The sequence below is a fragment of the Myotis lucifugus genome, unplaced genomic scaffold, assembly GCF_000147115.1.
Source record: "Myotis lucifugus unplaced genomic scaffold, Myoluc2.0 scaffold_154, whole genome shotgun sequence".
NCBI lineage: Eukaryota > Metazoa > Chordata > Mammalia > Chiroptera > Vespertilionidae > Myotis > Myotis lucifugus.
In genome coordinates this window covers 2,964,962-2,984,407 of record NW_005871202.1, presented here as the reverse complement: position 1 = coordinate 2,984,407, position 19,446 = coordinate 2,964,962, and the positions used below count along the sequence as shown (strand labels likewise).

Below are 19,446 nucleotides of genomic sequence, written 5' to 3'. Positions count from 1 at the left end.
CTAGAAAATAGGGAATCTGAGGAGAAAGGGAAAGGGAATTTCCTCTTCGGGAAAAATGGTTTTCACCTATTTCTACGGTAACTGAAGACACGAGAATCTGCTGTTTTCTGCTCAAGCGGTGGCACTCTTTATTTTAAGAATGCACGATATTTTAGAGCTTTTAAGGGAATAACAAAGCAGATTATGATATCGCATGTATCCTGAAACATTTAGAAAAAGCCAAATAAGTTTTCATGTAAGTATAAATGGGATTCCTCTCAACATATGTTAACCAACATCTTCAGATTGGCAATTTCTTTTTCTGCGATAAGAGAGTAGGCCGTTTCGAACTTTAATTTAGAATTTAAAGCTCATTAGCTGAATTGCCAACAATGGAGATCTTAAAATAGAAACAAAAGATAATAAGTAAACAGAAAACAGCAAATGCACTGTTATCTTCAGTTTATTTTATTTTTGCTTTTTTTTGGGGATTCTGGTGAAGGCCTTTCACATAGGAATGAAATCTGTGATAACCCAAAATTATAAAAATGAGACACAGACATTTAAGTCTCACTACTGAAAATTCAAGGCATTTCACATAATTAAGCCTCACTCATAATTCACAAAAAACTACGCATGAAAACCAACCTATTTTCATAGCTAGTGCAATCGGATACATGGTTCTATAGATAGATATGGAGAAACGTGAACAAAGAGCAAGCATACAGTACCTTTGACTATCTTATCCAAATAGTGAGCTGGAGAAATTAAAAAGGAGAAAAGAACAGATAGACAATTCAGAAGTGTCACATGGGACAAGGAAATTTTCAGAATTTACATGCAAATCGAGTCACTGCGGCTGACACGAGACTCACATCACACGACAGATGCACCTCAGAGCTTCTCAAAAGGCAACCGATTCGTGTGTGAGCCAACGCAGTCATGGCTGCGGGGACACCCAGCACTGAGAGCAGCATGTTCAGGTCAGCGACCACCTCCTTCCCAGGCCGCTCAGAACGCGCCCCCCACCCCGAGAATTGATACAAGTGGCCTCCATTCTTTAGTGCTAGAGAATTTTGGAAATTTATAACGATGAGATCTACAAATAATCAAACTTAAATTTTTTTTTTTGGGGGGGAGGTTTGAGAAAAGACTTCTTTGTTTTAAAAGTCTGTTTTGAACAGAGTAGTCGCATAAGGGTTCCACAGGGGGAGGGGGGAGACCACAGCCCGGGAGGGACTGTATCTGCGCTCTGAGCTTCCCCACCTGAGACAAATCCACACAAGTCCTGCTTCGAGCACCTTCTCTCTCCAGTTGCTTGCATATTTACAAACTGTTGAACGATCATGGTGAATCAATAAGCAGAAAATAAAAATAAGTTGAGAATCCTTGAGCAAATGGAGCAGATGTAATCTATCATCAAAAAGGTAAGTTGTGTAGAAAATGATTACTCAGTGGCCTCAACTCCATGGCAGGTGGGCAGTAATGTGCCACCTCGACGGTCCATTGGGAGGTGTGCTAAGACCGTTTCTTCTCGAGGGAGCAGGCTCCGTTTTTCACACAAGCTTCGCAGAAACAGCCGGATGGAGGCTGTCTTTTCCATCGCTGTCCACCGCCTCTCGCATGAAGTTACAACTAGCCCGCACCTTTCTCTCGAAGAGGCACGGATACCTCTCTCCCCTCAATGTAGAGATCCAGCATATTCTTTTAAAAAATATATTTCTTTATTGATTTCAGAGAGGAAGGGTGAGGGAGAGAGAGAGATAGAAACATCAATGATGAGAGAGAATCATTGATCGGCTGCCTATTGCACGCCCCCTACTGGGGATCGAGCCTGCAACCCGAGCATGTGCCCTTGACCAGAATCGAACCTGGGACCCTTCAGTCTGCAGGCCGATGCTCTATCCACTGAGCCAAACCGGCTTGGGCCAACATATTCTTAATAAGCCCCAAATCTTCTTGCTTTGTCAAAATTCATGCATCTTTGATGACCTAAAATTGCTTTTCAAAGACGCTCCTGTGGATTGTTTTTCATTACTGACACATGCACGTGTAGCAGGACTCTTCCACGAAGGATTTAAACTAGGACTTGCGGTTGAGTCTCTCAAGTCTGCTGGTTCTGTCATGTGTGTAAGCGAAGCCGTAAGTGGTTCTGACACATCTGTACTGCGTGTGTGAGGGGCTGCTGCACGCTGCCACAGGAGTCCATTAGCGGCTCCTGAGCTGCGGGAAATAGGAACGTGTGTACCGCTAATTGGCAGTAGACTCAGGTGGGGAAGAGCAGCGAGAGTCAGGCACCACTCTGAAATTCTAATTTCATAAAAATACTTCCATTTTCAAACATTACAATACAAATGTATTACTGAATAACACCATCCATAGAGTTTCTGAATAATTCATTCCGCACATGACGTAATCTACTAGAGCCCCTTAGCTCCCTGAAAATCCCGATTTGGGTGGGTAGGATTTCTGAGGGAATTCTTAGCTCATAAGCATTAATAACACCGATCGTAGTTGGAGAGTAAGCCTTTTGCTTTCACACCAGGTCCACGCCAGTTAACACAACCAAACTGAGGAATGCGATGAACTCTGACCGGGATTAGTAGTTTTAACGTCGGAATAAATTATTTCTCATCTAGCTAATCCCATTACGTTAGCGAACAGAATCAATTATGCAGAACTGTGGATCGCAAAACAGTGGTAAGGAAGGGTAAGTTTGTCACGGAGCCTAGAGAACAGCAAAAGTGAAGCTGAAATGAGAAAATACATTTAAAATATATGGGAGGTCAAAATGTACGGAACACTTTAAATGTGAAAAGTAAGTAGCACAAGTTTTGCAAAAAGTTAAACATGGGCCATAAGAAAATATATGTACTGAGCAAAAGAGAGCAAGGTTTGGCATTTGCATTTTTACATCAGAGGCAACAATGATGAGACTGAGAGTTTAAAGCTAAGAAAAAGGGCAAACCACCACCAACGACTTGGCCTTGAAGAGTAACACTTCTGACAATACCACAAAAGCCTGGTTCTAAATAATAAAGGCGTTAAAGGGAGATGTCGACATCTGAGGTTCAAATAATGATTAGAAATGATCATCGCAACAATACAAACACCCCTTTTTAAGCCACTACAGGAAACAATCAGAAAAATGCAGGCAAGCTGTCAGAAGCCATTAAGCACAATAATCGTAAAGATAATACAGTGTATTTAAAAATTAAGATGCCTGACCAGTGCTGAAATGCACATTAAATTGCCACAGAAATTACAGGCACTGAGGTAGAGTCATGCCTACTCGGTCTACTAAGAAGTTTTCAATTTGTTTTACAGAAGAAAACTCTTATAAAACGAGTGCTAGACATAGGAATTGGAGCCTTTAAGACACAATTCTCCAGGGAAATGCTGTATTCCTGACTTCCTTTCCGTGGACTTGCACTTATTTGTCTTTGAGGAAGACCCACGGGGAACACAGAGGGCAGCATTCCCGTGTCTCCTGTAAGATAGTGACTCTTGACCTCTTGGGGGTGTCAGATCTGAGGAAAGTGGAGAAAGTCATGGATTCTCCCCCAGCAGAAAGGCACGCCTGCTCACAGACACAAAATGCGGCCCGTGGTCCCAGCGCCTCCAGGAGCTCTCGGTCCACACTGGCCAACTCTGAACACCCGGCTGATGCATGAACGAGCCCACATCTCCAGCTCCGCCAGTAGGTCTCCTCCTCTGGTTCAGAACAATCCACTGCGCAACCAGCCCTGACCTACCAGGAATTTAGCAGCTATTTCTCTCCCTGAAGCCACAGGGTGGCACCACCCATCTTTTAGGTGCCATCTTCGTGGTCTCCTTGGGAAAGGGCAGGGGGCTTTCCCTTAAATGGCATAACGCAGGTGTGTTTTAAATGCCAGGTGTGTTTTAAAATCTGGGCCTCCATCATCATCTCTCTCTCAAAATACATTCAGATACACAGTCCTCCCTGAGTACAGATGCCAAGCCCAGGCACCGGAGGTCCTCGGTCTACCTGCTGTCCAGGTAGGTAAAGACTCAGTCATCTTTTCGATGTGGGACAAAGGTTCGGATCATCAAAGATGTTACTTACTGTGTTTCCTCCTTTGCATTCTGGGGAAGACGGGTCAGGTGGACACAAAACGACTTTCTCTTGTCTGTCCCCTTAGTCACGGACGGGGATCCTAAGGTCCCTTAGGAGGGACCTTGCGCTGACATCATCTCCTTGTGCCACTTTTAGCCCTAATATGTAGGTTAGGGAGGAACAGCATCTCTTTGGAAATTCTACCTACATCTTGGTGCCTCATTTGCTTCTCTCTCAAAATTGTGGGCAGCCCTCCCTCCTTTTCCTCCAGTTACCCGACTCCCCCCACTCCCGTGAGTACTTCTCATGGATGGAGACCAGGAATAACAACACCAGGTTAAGTGTAAAAAGAGAGGAGAGTCAAGAGCGAGTTGTGGTCATTTCACTGAAGAGATTCCATGACAAGACCCGGCTTCAGAATGGACAGACACGTGGGACCGATATGTAAACCTTCTCCATTAGAAATGAAAACGCTGTGGCCATGCTAGCCACTGTATTTTCACTGCCTGGCTCAGCAGGGAAATGTCTTAATGTCCACAGAATAAAATGATCACATGTACAATATTATTATGGTGGTCCTAGTATGTCTTACATATGTTTGCAGCTTTTGAAGGAATCCTATGAATGATACACGGCTACCTTTTAAGAAAGAAGCAAATATGAGTAGTACCCCACTTACAACACCCTCCTCTCTCCTTGGTCCATCGGTTCCTCTTCCCTCACCCCACCCCTCCATCCCGATAGGCAGTGGCATTAAGTGTAACTACCATTTCCTGCCTGTTACTATGTGCTGGAAACGATGCTAAGCTGACTTAACGTTCACCACTCCCTGGTGTCCCAGGCACTACTAGTATCTTCTTTACTTCCCAAATGAAGAAATGGAGGCACATGAAGTTAAATAACTCTCTCAAGGTCAAAATCAGAACAAGTGACAAAGCCCAAATTCCACCCAGGGAGTCTGAGGCCAGAGCCCACATACTTAGTAAATGAGCTACACTGATGATTCAGAAGAACCGTGCACATGGGTGAGGTCGTTAGAAGCATCATGTCTGTTTGGATTGGTCAGTAAACTAACTTGAACAAAAAAATAAGACAAAAAAATATATAAATTCTTAATTCAACGTTGACACCTAACGAGGGAGAGGCCAGGACATAAAATTAAAATCCAAACTAACTTGAAATATTAATCCGTTGACACAGCCTCATAAATCAGAGTAAATCTACCTTTTGTAGACCTAAGAAAGCTCCCTAAGAACTGTTGTAACCTGTCCTAAGAGCCCACAGTATGGCAAACGAATTGGCAAGATGTTAAAACTGAGGGGTAACAGCAGGAAAAAGAAAAACAAATGCGTCTGAAAAATCAGAGAAGAGAAGCAGGTCAGTGGGTGGATGAAGGTTGTGCGAGCAGCAGCTGCCGGGAAGTCCCAAAGAAGGCTGCTCATTTACAGTGAGGTCAAAGGACGTGTGTGCCTGCTTGGGGAAGACCTGGGCCATGGGCAGGTGGATACGGAAAAGGCTTAATTCCAAGTTTGCTTTCCTTTTGCTCTCAAACTGATGCTTAAAAACATGGAGAAGAAACAAAGGCCAGCCAAGCTGGTTATATGCACGTGAGGCAGCTCACAGAGGAAAAGTACAAACCCTTGGCCGGTGTATACGTAGTTGCTGGTGTGTGTAGTCATGAACGATGTGCATTGCTTCTGCCCTTGACAATGTGCTTGGTTAGAGCCTATTAAATAGTACAGTCTAGTGCACTGGGCTCCTGAACTGACTCCCGGGACTCTGAGGACCTCTCTCAGTTTCGTACAACAAGAAAATCTTAGAGGCCCATCTTCGAAAGAGGATAATCCAGTCAGAGATGCGCATAATAAAATACAGACACATGCTCCACTCTCGCGATGACCGAACATCCTTGGAGTCCAGGGCACGTTTTATTTCGCAGTGTGCGTCTCCTAATACTTTATGACGCAGACTTTAGAAAGGGATTCACATTAGTATCTCACTAAAGCCATAAGTAAGTGTCACTCTCAGATGATTCACATGCCAGTTCCTGCAGAATGACAGGAAAGCTACCGTCGGAGAACACGTGCATATTAAATCTATTTATTCCCATCAGCAGCTGTCTAAATCAGCAAGCGGGCAGCATACCCTTTGATTTGATGATCCTTACTTGGTACGCCCTGCACTGTTTTATTACTGATTACTCTGTCATAAAGGGTGATGACCCTGACATAATTTTGAACATCGTAAGACAATTTACTCAATTTGAAGTGTTCTCTTTCTCTCTCTCTCTCTAGAATCCTCATTCTAAGATTAGGACAAAACATTGCAAATATTTTATCCCATTTAAGAGAGTCCATTAATTTGAATTTTAACACCTAGTGAGACTGGGCCAGTGGAGAAAAACTGTGTGTGTGTCCGTCCACATGTGCGCGTGTCATAGAAAGAGCTTTTGTGCCTTCGACATTGCCAACACTTTTGAAAACCTGCTTCAAAGAAACTGTTTTTGAAAGTTTGCAGATTTTATTCCTTTTATAGTTCAGAAATTTGGTGTGAAAATCATCTGTACAAGTACCTTGCTTCTTACACGCACCCACCCAAGCAAAACACCACACTTCAGCCGGGAGCATTATTTATACGAAGACGTTCCAAAACAGTGAAATAATATTTTTCCTGCGTGAAGTCAGCCCTGAAATATCTGCATTCGAGGGAAAAGGTGCTCTGAGATAAACCGAATTTGGTGAAGTCAGCAGTGCTGAAAAGTGCCATTATAAGCGACAGAGCTTTGAACAGACAGCGGGTAGAACACTGTTTGGTAGTTTCCTCCTGTTTAGAATTTCACGCCTGGCTGTGGACCGCATCTACATAATGGGAGTAACAGGGGACAAGGGGGTGGGGTGGGGGGGGGCAGCACGCTGCGGATGCTGGCGCCTGCGCCTGTGGATGGGGAGGACTATTGTTCGCCGTGTGATACAGGAGCTTGGTGGCAGTCTTTGCACATGGCGTGATTTGTTACATTGGACCACACACATAAACATGTTAGTAACCCATGTCTCCTTTAGATTTTTACTTCTTTTTATAAAAAGGTTTTTATTGATTTTAGAGGGAGAGGAAGGTGGGGGTTGATGTGAGAGTGAGAGTGAGAGAGAGAGAGAGAGAGGGAGAGAGAGACAGATCTGCTGTTTTCTGCACGGGCACGCCCTACTGGGGATAGAGCCCACATGGCGGGCATGTGCCCTGACCAGGAATCTAACTGGCGACAGGATGATCCTCAACCAACTGAGCCACGCTGGCCAGGGCTAGATTTTTACTTCTTGTTTGGAGTCAATGAATGACATGAGCAAAATCACATTTAGTGATTTAGTCTAGGACTCCCTAGACTAATAAGAAAATCAGATCTATTTCAGCACTCTGATTCGGGAATGAAACTGTCCAGAGGTAGTTCTGAACATTAATAAGCAAAAATTATAACACATATTTTTTAGACTAAATGAATATTTGGGCCTTTAGCATTTTGATACAATGAACTTGGTTCTGACAACTAGTGAACTGGTCACTGAGCAGTACTGATAAGTCTAATGGTAGGAAACCATAAAAATGATATACCGATTAGGTCACTATCAATGATAGAATTTCTCATCTGTCATCACTATTTTTGTGTTTTCATAAAATTTGACATTTAAGAAAAACGTGTAGAATTAAGACGTATAAATAAGTATGTATAATGTACTGGGGTCTTTCTTTTGATAGTTTTCTTGACGACATCAGGGAAAATGAGGAACAACATTGAACAGTCCTTTGAACTCACCTCTGATAAACTAATTTATTTGGGATAAACCAATAAATGGCTCCTTTCAAAGGTGAGTCAGAGAGAGAATTTTTCTGTATTCGTGGGTGAGAGTGCTCAGATGTTGGGCAGCTGTATGGGGGCACTAAGCCCTCCTGAGCCCTTTTCATGAGCTCAGACTGGCTCTACAGTCGTCTGTCCACTTGCTGTGTTTTCCACGGTTGATGTCTGTACACGTTATTTGGTCTACTCATTTCAGCTGATGAAAGAACTGGAGGTGAATTTCAATGTTAGAGGGTGCTATGTCGAGTTTTCAATAAGTACTTTACACTTTTCTTAAATCCTTCACAGTAGAAATGGACTTTCCTGGAACGCTTTTTTGTTGTTGTTATAATTGTTTTTATTTTGGCAAACTATGTGTCCTGTCATCAGTCATAATTCAAAATTCCCTGAATAAAAAAGTGACATCTCATCATTAAGACATCATCGACATCGTTATTAATGCATCCACTTCTATGACAATTCAATCTTTCTGTGACAGAAACATCGATATTACTTTCTCTTTATCACAGGGAAAATTTAAACTTCACCGATTCCACTACGCACACCCACACTAAACAACTGGGAAGTACTTCGGGAGGCAACAGTGCCTAGTGCTTAAGAGTACGGGCTCGGGAATGGTTCACGTGGGTTGGGTTCTGGTTCCGTTACCTCCTAGCGGAGCCTGGGTTCCCTCACTGGAGTTTTTAGTAACTCCCACCTGCCAAGGTTGCCGGGAGCATTCAGGAAGATAATGTGAGCAGAGGAATTCTGTTTTGTGCCTCAGCACATAGTGAACACTCAATAAATATCAGGTACCATTAATTCATCGTGTCAACGAAAGAAGTTTAAAAGTTGCAGACTCATGAAGTAGCTGGTGTCTTTTAGGAGACTCTGAAGCCAGGAAGGAAGCCGGCTTTAAGCAAAGGAGCGTGGCACTGCCAGCGATGGCCTCCCTGAGCCATGGGTGCGCTCTGCCCCAATCAGGCCTGGGGTACCCCCTTTGCTGCACCTCCTCAAGGTACCCTCCCTTTCATGGGAACCCTGTTTACATGACCGAGCTAGCACCTCCCCTTTTGTGGGGGAAGTTTTCTCATTCCCTCTCTCACAGAACCCCCTGCTGGTACTTATGCACTATTCCCAATCAGAGCGAGATTCCGCTCCGGCGGGCGGGGAATAAAGAACCGTCTCGAGGTGAAGGGATGGAGAAGTGCAGATCGGTAGTTATTAAAAAAAGGCCCAGTGTATGGGGAATATAGGCAATAACACTGTCATAATGAGGCACGGGGCCAGGTGGAAATATCAGGGGAACGCTGTGTGAAGTATGTGACTGTCTGACCACTAGGAAACTAATGCAAAAGAATACTGAGTGTAAACGGTAACTGAAAAATTAAAAACTAAACTTTAATTAAAGAAAGGAACACGTCACGACTTGTTCTTACATCATTTGTGTCCCCTCCTTAGTAATCCTATTTGGGCAGGGCATGCTAATACTTGCTAAGGACGTGTACATATGGGTGTCAATATTCATTCCATCTGCCCCCAGACTTAGAAATATAAGTCACTTTCACAGTAACTGCTTTCGAACTCAGGCATCAACACAGCACACTTTACATGCGTAGTTCTGTCCCTACATTGCCATCCTGCCGAAAATGTTCATTCTGGAATGGACTAAGCAGAAGCGATGGGATACAAATGGCTAACTTTTGTAGCGGAAGGGTGTGTGTGTGTGTGTGTGTGTGTGTGTGTGAGAGAGAGAGAGAGAGAGAGAGAGAGAGAGCGAGATCATTCCTAAATCCAGGAAAGAAATCCGCACTCCACTCAGAGACCTTTCTTGGTAATGCCAGTACGTGCAGCCAGGACTGCCCATTCAGGCTGTTACCAGGCACCCACACGCACCACAGTTCAGGGAGAATGCACCGGGCAGGAAGGAGTTAGGGGCTGTACAGTAGCCCCTGAGATAGAGGGCAGGAAGGAGTTAGGGGCTGTGCAGCAGCCCCTGAGATAGAGAGCAGGAAGGAGTTAGGGGCTGTGCAGTAGCCCCTGAGATAGAGGGCAGGAAGGAGTCAGGGGCTGTGCAGCAGCCCCTGACATGACATAGTTTCCTCTTTGCTTTGATGGCAGCGGCCGGGTGAGTTCCCCTTGCGCACGCCGATGCATTGGGATGGATCACTCCCAGGCCCAGTCACCACTACAGGGACTCATCGGAAAAGCCAGGAGTTGGGAGTGTCTGTAAAAAGCACTACTTTACACTTCCTTGTTCACGTGGGGACTAATTAATGAATACCTAATGCCATCAGTGCACAATTAGATCACTTATGTTTAACCACATGCTTTCCATGCATACATCTATAAATATTAATTCTGGAAAGAATGATCACCATTCGGCACCATAACAATTAAACAGCTGTAACCTGTCTCCCGAGTTAAGTGATGGAGCTGCAGGCGAGCTCTGCAAGCAGATGGTCCAACCCACCCAGGCTTCATGTTAAAGACTTGAAAAAAAACAAGAAAAGAGGTGTTGACAAATCAGAAGAAGTAGGCATAGTTTTTATGCAAATCGGCCCATTTGCAATGTAGATTACCCTGAAAACTAATTTGGTGGATAGGAAAAAAACAACACTAGGCTCCATTGTTAAAGGAAGACACTGTATTACATTGGGATATGGTAGATTCCCCACCAACATAATTATTTCCTAATTTCATTCAACCAACAGGGCTTAATGGAAAAGCAGCTGGCAAAGGACTCGTGTTTATGGACCTCCTCTGACTGCTCCTTAATTTATCCAAGCCACATGTCTGTTAAACCCCAGAAATAGTAGCCAGATTCCAGACAGCTGTTCCCCAGCTCACAGAGGGGCTCAGAGGAGAGGGAGGGTCAACGACCCCCTCGCGAGGAGGGGCAACAAAGAGACTGGCTCTTCTCACTGGTAATCGGAGCAGAGAGGATGTTAAACGTGAACGGGCAGAGGAGCCATAGCTTTTGTATGGACTAACACCATAACCAAATTGTATTTCCACAACAGGCAGGGGGGGGGGGGGCGGGGGGGAGGGAGAAGGGATTGTTTTAAGATGAAAAGAGGCAATTTTCAACTTCATGTTCAAGAAAAAAACAGAGATCTACTCCACCATTGAGAGGATACTAATGTGCCTGTGGGAAGGAATCACCATAGTCCTTGAAACTGTGGGTGCATTTCCTCCCCCTGACATGGAACCCCATGCAGAGTCCTGCCTTTTCCTTTACCCCACGAGGGGAACAGGGATTTTTGCATGTGATGAACATGACATAACATGCACACGAACACTGCATTAGGTCTCAGCTGCCTGGCCCGAGTTTTGGGAAGAATGTGACCTATTCATAGGCTGGCACTAGGCACACCGGTCTCTCCCTGGCTAACACTGTCAAGTAGCCGACAGCATCCTGGCACCCGGTTCACTCCCAAATGCCTGGCGCCCAAACTTCTCAATCAAGTCTTCTTCCGATGAGCATGGGGGGATGGAGAGGAGTGATTTTCATCGTTAGCTCTGGTTAGGCTGTGTGTCCAGTCAATTGAGCTTGAACACCTCCTACATTCTAGATTTTGGTGGAAATTAAGATCGTAGATGGTTTTTAAAAGATGCAAATCCATGAGGTGTTCCACAGCGAAAAAGATACTGGATAGTGTAACAGTAAAGGTACACAATGGCGGACTTTTAATAAGACAATATAATACAGATTTGACATGTAATGTAACTGCCTTTTATTGAAATATCATGCCTCTCCATAAGTTTTTTTTTTAATTTAAACGGAATGCAGCTGAGAAAGGAGGTTTAAGGAAGCAGAAGGGAAAGCCCAGGCACAGGTATATCCACATTTTAGAAATCTGTCATGGCAGATAACATTTTAATTCCCATGGACAGTTACAAACATCTCCTTGGGATAATACAGTGCATGAACTGCTTCCCTAAGACACGGGGCACCTACATAGCACATTCTCTGAGAAGCTGAGACTCACTAGAAAATGACTAAGTTCGTGGGTTTAGCAGAAAACAACGAAACCCAAGACTAGAAAGACAGGACGCAGGTTTATGCAGCCTAAAGAAATGAGGAATTTTACAGTAACACCCAAGTGATCACAAAACAAAGCCAATAGCCAGCACTGCCTTCTATCCTCCTCCCATCTGAGAAAAATGACAGGGGCGCTCACCTCCATGTTGTTCGGAACACAGCTGCCTCGGAAGCCAGGGGGCCTTGCAGTCAGCTGAGGAGAAATCAACTTAATGTACAGCAATGACTGGGGCCACGATATGCCACGGAGGAGACTGGAGAGAAAACCTGTCCGCTCACAGCCATCACCGCATAGAACTCATTCTCATGGGACAGCGCAGTGGATGTCTCCTAAAGACTCAAAATTCTCCTCCTCCCTGGCAATCAACTCAATGGAAAGATACCCGTTACACCCAGATGTACTCACCCACAAAACAGCTGCCTGCACTCAGAACTGAGTTGTAGAAGTCCTAAAGAAATGCCTCTTGTCTAAAGCACAGAACACATCGAACATTTCCCAAAGCAATACAACCGCCACTGAAATTTACCTTAGCAACACTCGGGGGCGATTTCAAACCCTTGCTGAGCTTTGGGCGCAGCCCAGGCGGGAAGCCTTTTCATAGTATGACTAAGCCACCTGAAGTACTCTTTGGACCCATGACATACGTTATCGAGTGGCATTTCAGGAGTTCAGGCTGTCTTTGCCGGCATCAGTACTTCATGTCCCCATGACTCGGGATGCACTGGGATGCGTGACGGGCGTGGCCTCCCACGCGAGGAGCTCACCTTTGTGGTACTATTATAGGCTTGTGCCCCCCAATTACAGGAATTCCGATGAATCCCTCAAAAACATTCACCACACGGAGGAAATGATAAGCGTGTAAGTCCCATAATCACGTCTGTTTCTGGCCGGAGAAAACGGCTTCCCTCAGGAATTTTACTCCCCGTGTGATGACAGGGAGCATTTCCTGCAGGTGAACTTGTTTCTGCACATTTCTGATGTGCTCTCCCCTCCACCAGCCACCTACTTCGTGAGCGGCTCCACAGGACACGGGCAGAGCCTCACGGAACCTCTGACCCTTCCACGCACTCGGCCGGTCAGCGGTGGCAGGAACATCCCTCGGGGCCAGGACAGCACAGCCGGCCGTGACTTCCTACCTCACACTCACCTCCAGTTACCTCGGAACTAAATGCACCCCCAGCTCCGTCTCCTCAGGGCAGCCTCCAAGTGCCCGTCACCCCAGAGCCCCCCCACCCAAGGGAAGTGTGAGGGAAAGAAACTCGAGTGGGAAGGGACAAGGCCTTCACTGATGTGCAGGGTCTCCATTAACACAGGACCGCATCACCCCTGGTCCCCAGGCGAGACCTGAGCAGGGGCCGGTGCCGCGAGGAGCCCGGAGCCAAGCTTCGCCAGGTTCAGTGAACACCCCCAAGCCTGCAGGAACCAGGCAGGGGGCGCTAGAGACCCCTTTCCTATGGACTGAGTCACACTGCCAGAGGGGAGGCCCATGTCCCCCAGGAGGCCCCTGGCAGGTGTAAACGCCACCCTATGTCCACTTGGTAAGGGGAACCATAGAGCTCGAATGAAAATGCAAAAAAGACAGATTTAGAATGTCTCTGTTCTATATTATCATGAATACGATCGCCTATTTAGGAACATTACAAAAGTTACAAAAAATATTGATTTTGTAATCCAAGTGAAACTTTTATCAGAGTGTCTCCCCCGCCCAAACCCCCAAATTGTCACTCACTTTTTAAATTTAACAATTAAAAGACGACCCTTTCACCATTTTCCTGAGAAAAAGAACAACAGACCGGAGTGCTCCCCTGGTATAGTTTTGATCGTTCTCTTACCCCCTATTGTTCAGTAGGAAACTCCCCAACTGTGTGTATTTCATTTTCAACCGCTAATGGCAGCATCGCAAAGCCCAGAGCAACCGGTATTGAATGGAGGTGTGCTGAGTGCTGCGCATCTAAGTTTCCTCTGAACACACAAAGCGTGTCTTTGTGATCATTAATGATCTTGTTTCCCAGTGTACTAAAGAATTAGAATAAAAACAAATAGCTAGTCTTTTGTAGCTTAAAGGAATTAGGATTTCCCCTAGGCCAAATTTCCATTTGAATTGCCTGAAAGTACATGGAAATCAATGTAGCTCAATAAGCAACTCTGTGTTGAGGCATTCGCAGGAGGAAATGCCACAACAGAACAGACTGCACCTTGCTCATCACCAGGATTTTAAACAGCAGCACCTCTCCAACCCCGACCAGAACACACAGGGTGGGCAGAATTGGGCTGACAGTGGTGAGTACGCAAAAGTTTCTTCTTGTATCAGTTATTAATTATTGTATTATTTTCTATACAAACAATGGTATGTCCACCCCTGTATGATTTATGAGAAGAAAATATGAACACCCTAATACAGTGATGGCGAACCTATGACACACGTGTCAGAGGTGATACACGAACTCATATTTTTGGTTGATTTTTCTTTGTTAAGTGGCATTTAAATATATAAAATAAATATCAAAAATATAAATCTTTGTTTTACTATGGTTGCAAAGATAAAAAAATTTCTATATGTGACACAGCACCAGAGTTAAGTTAGGGTTTTTCAAAATGCTGACATGCCGAGCTCAAAAGGTTCGCCATCAGTGCCCTAATAAAAGTATCAGGAACTTTGCCCAGCTGGCTCAGTGGCTGAGCATTGACCTATGAACCAGGAGGTCACGGTTTGATTCCTGGCCAGGGCACATGCCCGGGTTGTGGCTCCCCCATAGGGGCTGTGGAGAAGGCAGCTGATCAATGATTCTCTCTCATCATTGATGTTTTTCTCTTTCCCTCTTTCTTCCTCTCTGAAACCAATAAAAATATATATAAAAAAAAACATCAGGACCCAATCCTTTCCGATAGATGGTGTGATCAGGGAATACTCTAAATTCATAACCTGTTTTGGCATCAAAATCCCTACGGTTTCATGAAAAGCGTAAACAGCTATGAAGGCAGGAAGACAGGAAGATGACGAATATCCTTTGCTTTCTATTGGGAACGTCGGTGTGCACCTAACTGTTTAATTTCTCCTTCATCTCTCTTTCAATTAAGCTTTCTGGTTGTATTCAATGAGCTGGCACATCATATGGAATGAGAAAAAAAAGCCTGGCTGGTTTATGAGTATTCTCTCACAAAGTGGCAGCTCCTTCCAGCCAGATGCCTGCGTGTTGAAATAGAGGAAACGCACAGCGCAGTGACCGTCTGGAATGAGGACACACTCAGGTCCTTGGGTTGTCTAATCAGTGGCCCTTGAAGGCCACCTGGCACTGGCCCCTCAGGGTCACAGTGGACAGGTACCCATGCATGACTAGGGCAGTAGTCGCCAACCTTTCGGACCTCACAGACCACCAGTGGGACCTTTGCGTGCCCAAACCTGGAGCAATACTTCTCATCGTATTAAAGAGCGACAGCAATGCTTTAAAGGTTCTCTACATCTTAAAAGGGTCCGCTTCTAGGATTTATGCTGAAATAACACAGGCCCTTTATTTCCACGTGGTTACTTACAGGGACTACAAAAGCAGCAAAATAAAATGAAACAGTAGAAATGGAATTGTTAAGGACCGCAGCAAGACATGTTACCTCATCACAACGATCCCGCTTGTCGCCAGACACGGAACAGTTGTTCTAGAACAGCGTAACATGAGAAACGAGCCATGTGACATTGCCACGGTCAGGGAGAACAACAGTAGGGCTTAGTAACTGCTGGGTGGCAAGTTAAACCTGCCTGTTAACTTTACAGTTCGCTTCCTGGTTTTCTCCGCTAGATACGCACGCGTTTGTTGCTTTCCTGGGATACATACAGTCAATAGGCAGCTTTTCTCCAGCTGGAATCGATTCACTGCTGCCCGGGTAGGGAGGGGGTGGGGTCATAACATACAAACATGATCAGAGCCCTTTCCCGCCCTCCGCTGGTACGCGGGCATTCTGGGACTTGACATGGGTCTGTGTGGTCACAGGGGTATTGCACGGTCCCCTGTGCGTCCACAGGAAGATACACAAACTGTGGTTGTCAACTTTTCTCCACCTAATGTTGTTCACACGAACAACAGGCGGTCACTGCCCTATGCAGCCTCTCTGAGAGCAGGGGAGGGGACTGCTGCATGAAATCATGGGATGAGCACCCATGGGTGCTGTGAATCTCGTGTCCCCAGGGCTGGGCAGTGAGCTCATCTGTGACAATGAGACCCCGAGGATGCCTCTCAGGTGGGAGGGAACCTTTGAGTGTGCAGGCTGGCCCTGGCTGCCATCTGGGGGGCTGGCTGTTCCCTCCCCTATGAGGCTCATTTGTCCAACCGAAGCCCCAAAGCCTGCTTTCCTGCGGAGCCTCGGGAATGTCGGTGGTTTGCTCGTGGCCGACAAGGCTGCCTCTTTGAGCAGCTCCATCAAAACCTTGCACCCTGAGTCTCCAAGGGGCTTCCCTGGGCAGAACGATGGCCCGCACTGACGCATGTCACTGCTGGAGAGAGGCACGCTGCGGGGGACCCCTCCGGGGGGACGCCTGTGGGTGGGTTTCCCCGATGCCCCTGCTGGCTCCTGTCCCTCTGGTAACTACTACCTGTGAGCAGGGCTACCCCAGCCTGTGAGCCTGGCCAGTGGGCACCACACAGGGGGTGGTAGTGAGCTCCTTGAAACAAGTGTCAGGGATGTCAGCAGGATTAGAGAGAACCCCATGACATTTACAAAGATACAACCATGACAGTTAATAGGACCCATGTGGTTTCAATGTTCCCATGAAAAATTCCTGGCTAACCAATTCCTGTAAGCAAAAAGAGCGAAGTATGTACTCCTTATGGATACTTTAGAAGAAAAAACCTTTTAAGATAACAAGACTCCCCTGAAAGCTTTATCAAGTTCTACCCTACAGACACAAAATGGTGTGGAGAAATGCCATACCACAAGTGTTATGAAATTGTTGCAGGCCTGTGCCATTTATAATTAACTAGAGGCCCGGTGCATGAAAATTCGTGCACTCGGGGGGGGGGGGGCCCTCAGGCTGGCCTGCCCCATCTCGCAGTTCAGGAGCCCTCGAGGGATGTCCACCTGTCAGCTTAGGTCCGCTCCCCAGGGAGCTGGCCTAAGCCGTTAGTCAGACATCCTTAGCGCTGCCACGGAGGCAAGAGAGGCTCCCACCACCACCGCTGTGGTAGCCAGCCATGACCTAGCTTCTGGCTGAGTGGCACTCCCCCTGTGGAAGCACACTGACCATCCGGGGACAGCTCCTGCGTTGAGCGCCGGCCCCCTGGTGGTCAGTGCGCATCATAGCAACTGGTTGTTCTGTCCTTAGGGTCAATTTGCATATTACCCTTTTATTATATAGGATATTGCACACTTTCACTGAGCTGAGGTAGACATCGATTACACTGGACCCTTGAATGATGCATGGCTTAGGGGCACTGACCCCCATGCAGCCAAAAACCCACATATAACTCTTGACTCCCTGAAAACTTAAAGCTGTCCCTCAGGCTCCATGGAGGCCTGGTTCCGGGACCCCCCGCAGATGCCAATCTGTGTAGATGCCCCGCCCCCTTAGAAATGGGGGAGGTGGATGCATGCATTTGGCCCTCTGCATCACAGACTCCCAACTGTGGGTCAAACACGATGTAGGGATTTATTGAAAAAAATCCACAGGTCAGTCACCCACACAGTTCAAACCCGTGTTGTTCAAGGGCCACTTGTATTTATTTTTGTTGTATTTTTTTTTAATTAAATGTTTCCATTTTAGTGACTCAAATGGTAAAAGCAAAAAAGGCACCAAATACCCTGAAAAGGTGGTACTAGGTATACTAACCAGTGCAAAGATGTGGGACTCTGCAATCTACAGAAGCCCAAAAGGGAACACAGACTTTTTCTTAAAATAAAAATATTTTTTTGTTATGCACATGCAATATGGAACACTAAAAGGTAAGAGTCAATGAAAGCTTATGTACAGGTAAGAAATGAAATCACCTTTACGTGCGTCAATTTTTGTGGCCATCACAAAAAAACAACGGATAAAAATTTCTTACACTTCGCACTCACATCAGTTGTTCTAGGAAGAACTAAACTGCCATTGTAAAATGAGAATGTTACTGAAAAACAATTCCTGTTTAATAAAGATGAGTAAAAATTAATTAGAAGAAATCAGCTTTTTTTTGCAATTAAAAAAATTAAAAAATGTTAATTAAGTGCATTGGTGTGATGTTGGTTAATAAAATTCTGAAGGTTTCAAGTGTACATTCCCGTAATATCATCTGGATATTGCATTGTGTGCTCACCCCCCTAAGCCGAATCTCCTTCTATCACCATATAATGTCCCCCTTTACCTTTGACTACCCCCAGCTCCCTTCCCTCTGGTAACCACCACTCTGTTGTCTGGACCACAAGTGTGTGTGTGTGTTTGTCGTGTTTACTGCTTTTCGGAGTAGAAACCCAGCCAACACTAGCTCTTCCCAGGGCCAGGGGCGCGCAGTGGGAGGTGCGGGGGGCGGGGCGGGGGGCCAGGGGCGCAGCCTACCGATGGTGCAGTGCTCCCCGTTCCAGCCCTGGCTGCACTCGCACTTGCCGTCCTTGCAGGTCCCGTGCTCCGCGCAGCGAGGGTGGCAGGCTCTCTGATTGCACGTGGGGCCCGTCCAGCCTTCTTCGCAGCGACACGTGCCCCCCATGCAGACCCCGTGCGAGCCGCAGTCCACGGAGCAGATTTCTGTAGGGAAAGGGGAGCGGGGCAGGAGAGAAGAGCAGCAGGGCGTGAGACGGGGACGAAGAAGCCGTGTGAAGGTGAAGATCACCATCCCTGAACAAACGTCACAGGGTTTATGGACTAAGTAAATGTCAGCGTCAACTGCTAAGCATATAAATGGTAGAAGTTCAGTTTTTGTCCAGCACTTAATTTTATATGCTGCTGTAATCGTGCATCAAATACACATGACCGTTTTAGAAACCATTTCCTATATTATACATACATGTATATACACATGTGCACATGGGCTACTAACGAAACAGAACACATGATTCGTAACCAGAGGAAAATACACACATATGTAACCGAGAGTACCTCTGGGCAGCCCAGAGCACATGCACACGTGTGTTACTACATCACATGAACAGTAAGTCAGTGAAGTATGTCAGGGTCTAAGCAGGCGGCTAACAGCGGTTGGGTTTCACCCCTTCAGCAAGAATTGAAAAGGTGTTATTTCTAATCCTAGAGTTCAAAATTTTAAAATATTCAGAAACATTAATTAAAAAGAATCTATTATAGTATGCACATTAGCTTGCTTCTGAGGCACAGGCATGCGGGCTGAGTGAAAGAAACTGCGTTTTTCCCATTCAGTAATGCGTATTGTTGACAGATACAAGCTGCCTCGCAGAACCACCGCGGAAAACCAGGTTAATCACATAACTACTGACTGTGCCGGTTCAGAAACAAGGCTTCCAATGACTGGAACTGCTGAACGGAGCACAACAGACCAAAGGACTTAAAAACTGTAATTGGCCCTGGCCGGCGCTGCTCAGTG

The 19,446-nt window shown here is 45.9% G+C and overlaps 1 protein-coding gene across 1 annotated transcript in view; it reads right to left on the bottom strand.

Annotated features, from left to right (window-relative positions):
* TENM3 (teneurin transmembrane protein 3) overlaps nucleotides 1–19,446 on the bottom strand; it is a 420,114-nt gene that overhangs the window by 69,839 nt on the left and 330,829 nt on the right. Inside the window, exon 11 of the mRNA XM_023759395.1 lies at nucleotides 18,450–18,635. Within this exon, the coding sequence (XP_023615163.1) occupies nucleotides 18,450–18,635 (186 nt within the window). The remainder of the gene's footprint in view (nucleotides 1–18,449; nucleotides 18,636–19,446) is intronic.